The sequence below is a fragment of the Nematolebias whitei genome, chromosome 12 (assembly GCF_014905685.2).
Source record: "Nematolebias whitei isolate Nwh7 chromosome 12, NemWhi1, whole genome shotgun sequence".
Lineage (NCBI taxonomy): Eukaryota > Metazoa > Chordata > Actinopteri > Cyprinodontiformes > Rivulidae > Nematolebias > Nematolebias whitei.
The window spans coordinates 37,807,903-37,814,574 of record NC_056509.1 but is presented as its reverse complement, the minus strand read 5'-3'; the positions used below and the strand labels follow the sequence as shown (position 1 = coordinate 37,814,574).

The 6,672-nt window shown below is 36.9% G+C and overlaps 1 protein-coding gene across 1 annotated transcript in view; it reads right to left on the bottom strand.

Annotated features, from left to right (window-relative positions):
• Positions 1–6,672, bottom strand: part of LOC119418273 (rho-associated protein kinase 2) — a gene marked incomplete at its 3' end in the record, with an annotated part of 35,161 nt that overhangs the window by 19,705 nt on the left and 8,784 nt on the right. The window contains 5 exon segments of the mRNA XM_037685533.1: positions 919–1,057; positions 1,749–1,893; positions 3,293–3,553; positions 5,225–5,362; positions 5,952–6,052. Coding sequence (XP_037541461.1) covers positions 919–1,057; positions 1,749–1,893; positions 3,293–3,553; positions 5,225–5,362; positions 5,952–6,052 — 784 coding nt within the window.

Sequence of the window (6,672 nt, the reverse complement as noted above, 5' to 3'; positions counted from 1 at the left end):
ATATATATATATATATATATATATATATATATATATATACGAACTGTTATTTACGTTGTTTGACATGCTTAGTGTACAAACTGAGGGTATTGCTGTGTACACACCTAAATTAATCAGCAAATTTCTACACAGTCTGCATTATTATTAGGCAAACTGTGTTTTTCAAAAATACTTATTTTAGAAACAACATTCTCTCTGCCAATTCAAAACATGTCTGTCCTTTATTATGAATGGTCATAAATAGTTTAGTTAGTGTAGTATACAAAAGTAACTTGCCTTTAAATTTTAGATTACGTTAGTCACAAATTTAACCACCTTTTGAAAAACATCCATAAGCTATTTATTCATAGACTTCTGCTTGACTAATTCATTTATTTTAAATACGTTCATCAAAATCCTTCCGTTTTTCACCATTGTAAACAAATGAAGAGAAAACACAAGCAGTCACAAGGAAACACTCACTTTACATCAAAAAGCTGCATGCTAAGCCATATGTTTGAACACCAAACCATCCCATTGTAAAGCTTCACTAACTTCTGCACCATTGTGCTGCACAAAAACTTTTTTATTGTGGTAGACATTGCAGAAAGAATCAACAAAATAAAAGCCACAGGCAGGCTGTTGTGCTTGTTTTGGTCTTGTAGAAAACATTCCTAACAATACTGAGCTAGTGGTTAGTTTACTTTAGCTTCGGTGAATAAAAATGTCTAATTTTTAGCTACAAACAATGTTCTCTGGACATACCACTCAAATTACAGACTTTCCCAGGCTTGTGGTGAAACAATATAAAATAGACAATGCATACATTTGGCTATCTTCACATACTAGGCAGCTTGAAATTGTAAAACATGAACAGAATTTTGAGTTAAAAAAAAAAAGAACAACTTTAATCATATTTGTAAAGTTACTTGTGCAAACCTGTCAGTCAGAAAGGCACAGATGAGATTTTTGGCATCAGGAGACATCTCCATATCATCAGGAAAGCTGAGGGAGTTCTGGTGGTTCATGATCTTCCCATAAGTCCCGATGAGAGACTCGGCATAAAATGGAGTTTCACCTACAAGAGAAGTGAGGAATCAAAACTTCTAAACCCTGACACAACAGCAGGAAGAATAAAAAGCAGGGACTTGGAAAAAGTATTCATACACCTTGAACTTTTCCATATTTTGTTACGTTACAAACACAAACTTCAAAGTATTCATCTGGGATTCTGTATTAGATCAACACATAATTGTAAAGTGATACGGTTTTCAAAGATTATTTTTTTATAAGCAGAAAGAACAGAAATGTGGCATGCAATTTTATTTAGTCCCCTTTACTTTGATACTGCAAACTAAAATTCAGTGCAGCAAGTGCCTTCAGAAGTCCCCTAATAAACTACAGTCCACCTGTGTGTATTTTAATCTCAGTATAAATACAGCTGGTCTCAAACAGCATCATGAAGGCCAAGGAATGCCCCAGGCATGTCACGGATAAAGTTGTTGAGACGTTTAAACTAGGGCTAATTTATAAAACAACTTCTATTGAACATCTCGAAAAGCACTGTTCAAGCTATAATTCGAAAATGGAAAGAGTATGAGACAAATACAAAACTAACTTCATCCACCTAAGCAGACAGGACGGGCAATGTGGAAAATAGGACAACTACTGTGGAAAAGTTCAAGGGGTATGAATACTGGGACTGAGTTCAACATGTTATATATTCCAACACATGAAAGACTTCTTAGACGCAACGAGCTGTAACTCACCAACCAGCATCTCGTAGATAAAAACTCCCACAGACCACCAGTCACACTCCCTGCCGTAGTTTCCATCACCACCCTGAGACTGAAGCACCTCAGGGGAGATGTAGTCTGGTGTGCCTACAGCAGTGTCACAGTTCACCATACCTGTCTGCAGACAGACAAATACACAACACAGTGTGTGAGAATCATTAATAAAAGGAAAGAAAAAAGAAGTTTGGACTTAAAAACGTGTTTAAAAAAATGCTACATATTTTGTGTTGTGTTTATTTCAGTTCACTTCACTCAGAAAGGGTTTAAAGAAACTATTTTCTTCTTCTTCGGCAGATAGTTTTGACCAGATTTGCACAAAAACTGTGTCTCCACCCAGCACAACACCATCGTTATTAAATATGCTGATGACACCAATATATTTGGGCTCATCCAGGAGTGGAACAAGTCAGGGTACAGGACCTTGGTAGACATTATAAGCAATGGAGAGAAGAACGATCTCATCCTCAATACAGACAAGACCAAAGAAGTCATATTGGACTTCAGGAAGAACCCTCCCCCATTACTGCCTCTCATCATTAAAAGGATTGAGGTAGGGAAGGCTGACAGCGATAGATACTTGGGACTGCAGGTTACATCGGACCTGAGCTGGTCTCTCAACAACTCAGCCACAGTGAAAAAAAGCCCAGTAAAGGCTTTACTTCATTAGGCTGCTTAGGAAAGTGGGTCTGAACCAGCACCCTTTCACCCAGGCCTATAGAGGACTGATAGGGAGTATCCTAACCACAGGCATCACCGTCTGGTATGGGAACACCTCACAAGTAGAAATGAAGGCACTGAAAAGAGTCATAAAGACTGTGGAGAGGATCACAGGGACAAAACTTGTTGAAAAAGAGCAGCAGGGATCATCAAGAACTAACTCCATCCAGCTCACTCTCTTATCAGACACAAAAAATGTTTATATAACCTGAGGCACAGTAGAGCGGATAGCATCATCATCCATAGTACAAGGTTTGTAATAGGTTTTTCCCTGCCACAGTCAGACTGAAAACAAAACAAAACTACAGGTCAGGTGCAATAATAACCCCACACTACCTAACTTCACTTGTGGCACACATGGATTACTTTCTGTACAGTGTAGATAGAAACCACTTTGTTCTTATTTTTATTTTATTTAGTGTTTTTGACTATGGCTGTGAGAGAACAAGAATTCCTATGTGCCTGGATTGTTGGTCTGTGCACAAATGACAAATAAAGAACTTTGAAAATGATGTTTATACAGCCATTTGTTAATGAGCAGAATTTCAGAGAAGTAAAAAGCAGCTGCTTGGAAAAGCTGTGGTGAAAATAAAAAGGTTGGAAAACATTTCTTTCCTCCCACCAGAGGGAGGGCTGCTGCTGCACCTTGTGCTGCTGAGCTCTGAGCGCCACCCAACCACCTCATGGTGCACTAGAACAATCCTGGGATGGAAAGTTAAACTCAAGACATGCAGATATATTCTCTTTAGACTTTAAAGAACGATAGACCAACGATTCAAAGAGGACTGAAATCAACTCACCGAGTCCATCCTCAAGCATGTGCCGAAGTCGGCCAGTTTGAGGTGTCCGTTTTGGTCCAGCAGCATGTTGTCAGGTTTAACATCACGGTGGATGAAGCCCATGGAGTGGATAGCGTCCAGCGCCAGCACGACTTCAGCCGTGTAGAAACGAGCCCACTTCTCAGGGATGTCATAGTTTATGGTGAGTGTGACCAAGTCTCCTCCAGGCATGAACTCCATCACCATATAGAGGTGGTGATCGTCTTGGAAAGCACAGCAGAGCTGCAAGATTGTTCTCACATTGTAAAACCATTGTGCCAAAAAGATTTGACCACATTTAATATACAGTATACGCTTCTTTTCTAAACAATCTGTGTCCATCATTCAGCAACAGGAAGTCTATGTGTGAATTTTACACCAACAAAATCAGGTCAGATATTCCTAATCACACTTTTAAGAAACTGGGGAAAGAAAAACTTGTATCTCTTAGTTTATAATCTCATTTTGGGTATAACTAATTTACTTATCCTAAAACATAATTTACTGTGAGATTCAGGTTACTATAGTATTAGGTGGTAAACATGGGAGTACTTTGACAATCATCTAATACAAGACTTTATCTTGTTTAATGCTATACATACATGTTTTATGTTTACACAATGTGTAACACAATGAATTTATTGTCCCAAATAATTTGTAGCTTTGTTCTTTATATATTATTTAATAGATGCAAACATTTGCTACTTGTCTAATTTGATAGTTTTCTTGTGTTTTAAATTTGTCTTAATAGTTTTGTATTATTGTTTAAAAACCTAAAAGGCGTGGAATAAAAAGCCCAGTTATAAATTCTTGATTTTTGTCTTTTGCTGGAGTTCTAATGATTTAATAGTAAGTTTATTAAATTTGCCAGGTACTGAAAGTGAACACTGAAAATGGAAACATGCAAAAGAGCTGCAACATTTCCTAAAAGGACTAATTGTTTGCGTCACAATGAAAGTAGATGCATTAATCACAGACTTTTTTCTTTTGCATCTGACTCCAGTATGGATAAATGTGTCCCTGACAAACACTTAAAGTCTCCAAATGAAATCTTATGGTTAAGTTATTACAAAACAACAGTGTAAACACGAGTAAGATTAGAGCAAGTCATCTGATGAAGGCTGAAGAAACAAAACATTGAAGTACAACATTTTTTTCTTATTGTCTGAAATGTGTAGAAAACATGTGATAATTGGAGCAAATCAATAGGATGAAAGTTTTAAAAGCTACATTTATACTGTGACAAAGTAAAGCTGTGGCTCGCTTTTTACAGATTTATGCAAACAAGCATTAAATGGCTTCTTCTGAGTCAAACAGAAAGAAGAAGACGCCACCAAAGCATTGTTTTACGAAGAATAAAAAGCCTTCTGAAAACTGACTGAAGGTAGTGTACTAGATGAAACAATGCTGTTGACCTGCTGTCAGAAAACAAGCAAAAACGAGCATTTTTCCTTTATATATGAAAACTTAAAAATCCATCCATCCATCATTTAAAACTTAGTGTTATTTATTGCCAAGCCACCATGCAGTGCAGCCAATAAATGTAGTAATTGTCTGTTTATCAAAATATCTCAAACTGTTGGATGTTTATTGATACTTTCAGAAAGTAATAGTTGAATATACTCCTATAACTGATCACCTTTTGCAGAAAATGTCCACCACAGCCAACTGACATTGAAAAAACACAAGTTGGAAGCAGGCAATAGGCCGACTAGGAAAAAACATCAACTATTTCATCAGTAATATGATGTATATTGAATCAAATTTTCTTGTCACCCCCCCCCCCCCCCTTGAACAAACAAAGAAAAAGTGGAAAGCAGCCCTATCTCTATCTTAAAATAAAATTCTGCCTTTTTTATGTTCAGTTTTTCCCCTCATCATTATACTTGTAAATGCTTTGCAATAAAAACACACCTGGACGATCCAGGGACTGTTGTTAAACGCCATGATGTGCCTCTCCTCCCAGAAGAAGGCTGAATCTGACCTCTTGATCATCTCAAACTTGCTGAGCTGCTTCATAGCGTAAACCTTTTTCGAGGCCTTGTGACGAACCTGCATCAGAGAAGAGGGAGTGGGGGAGGGTATGGAAGCGGTTGCTAGAATGTACACAGTGATAAGACCACACGGACAATAAGACGAGGGTTGTTCGAACGCCACATGATCAAGATAACATGAGAGACAGACTGAGATGGAAGGCCGTAATTGCTCTTGCCCATCAAAAGGACATGCTTACACATGACTTTAAGCACAAACACACACAAGTACCCCATCACCCCCACAAGAGGCTTCATGCTTATCTCACACAAGCCAAGCCTGCCCAGACTTGTATGTGCAACTAAACAAAATACCAGGTTCTACCAGCACAAGAGACAGACAGTTAAAAAGAACAAAAAACTGGAGCCAGCTTTAAACCTAAAACCAACTCTTTTGGTAATTATCTAAAGAAAACAGTTCGGTTATAAATCCAAGAAGAAATGTTTCAAAGATTTCTAGATAGGTTGCTCCCTCTGGTGGTTTTGAGGTGCCAGAATGAAATACAGTACAAGAAACAGCTGGATTTTTTTTCCCCTTTCAAGAAGTTTAAAGTTTATGAAAAAGTAACAATCACACATTTACTGGCATAAACAGAGAGGAATCTTACCAGCTGCACTTCTCCATAGGCTCCTCTTCCGATTAACTTCACTTTTTCAAAGTCTTCAAGCTTCACCTGCAGCTCTCGCAGCTCATTCACCACCTTTTCAACTGCACGTCAAACATACATATTTACTTTATATTTATTGCCAAAATGCCAATTTCCAAAGTCAGTTTAGAGGTGTTAAAAATCATATTGTAAACAATAAAAAATAAACAGACAAAAATATCAAAAGGTGTGTGAACTGAAAGCTGACAGAAGAAGAGAATGTGGTCAATGAAATATAAAATTATTTCTAGAAAAACAAATAGCACACAAGTTAAGAGTTAAAATAAAAAATAAAAAAAATAAAAAAGTATTTGGTACCGTTTGCATAAACCTAGTAACCTTCCATAGACAGACCTTTACTAATTGGCTTTTTTATATATGTGGATGTTTCTGTAAAGTGCCCTGAGACAACTTTGTTGTGAACTGGAGCTATAAAATGAATTGAACTGAATTCATAATTTTGGTTTTGAGGTGAACATATCGAAAGATTAGGAGATACTAAATTATTTAAAATTATTATTACAGTATAGTTAAGACAAGGAAACAACACAGTGGGTAACCAAAATAAATAAAGTCTGAACTATTCCCAAAGTAATGCCAAAGCTATTTTAGTCAGCTGTTTCAATATGGAAATATATGCAAAGTTCATATATATATATATATATATATATGAACTTTGCAT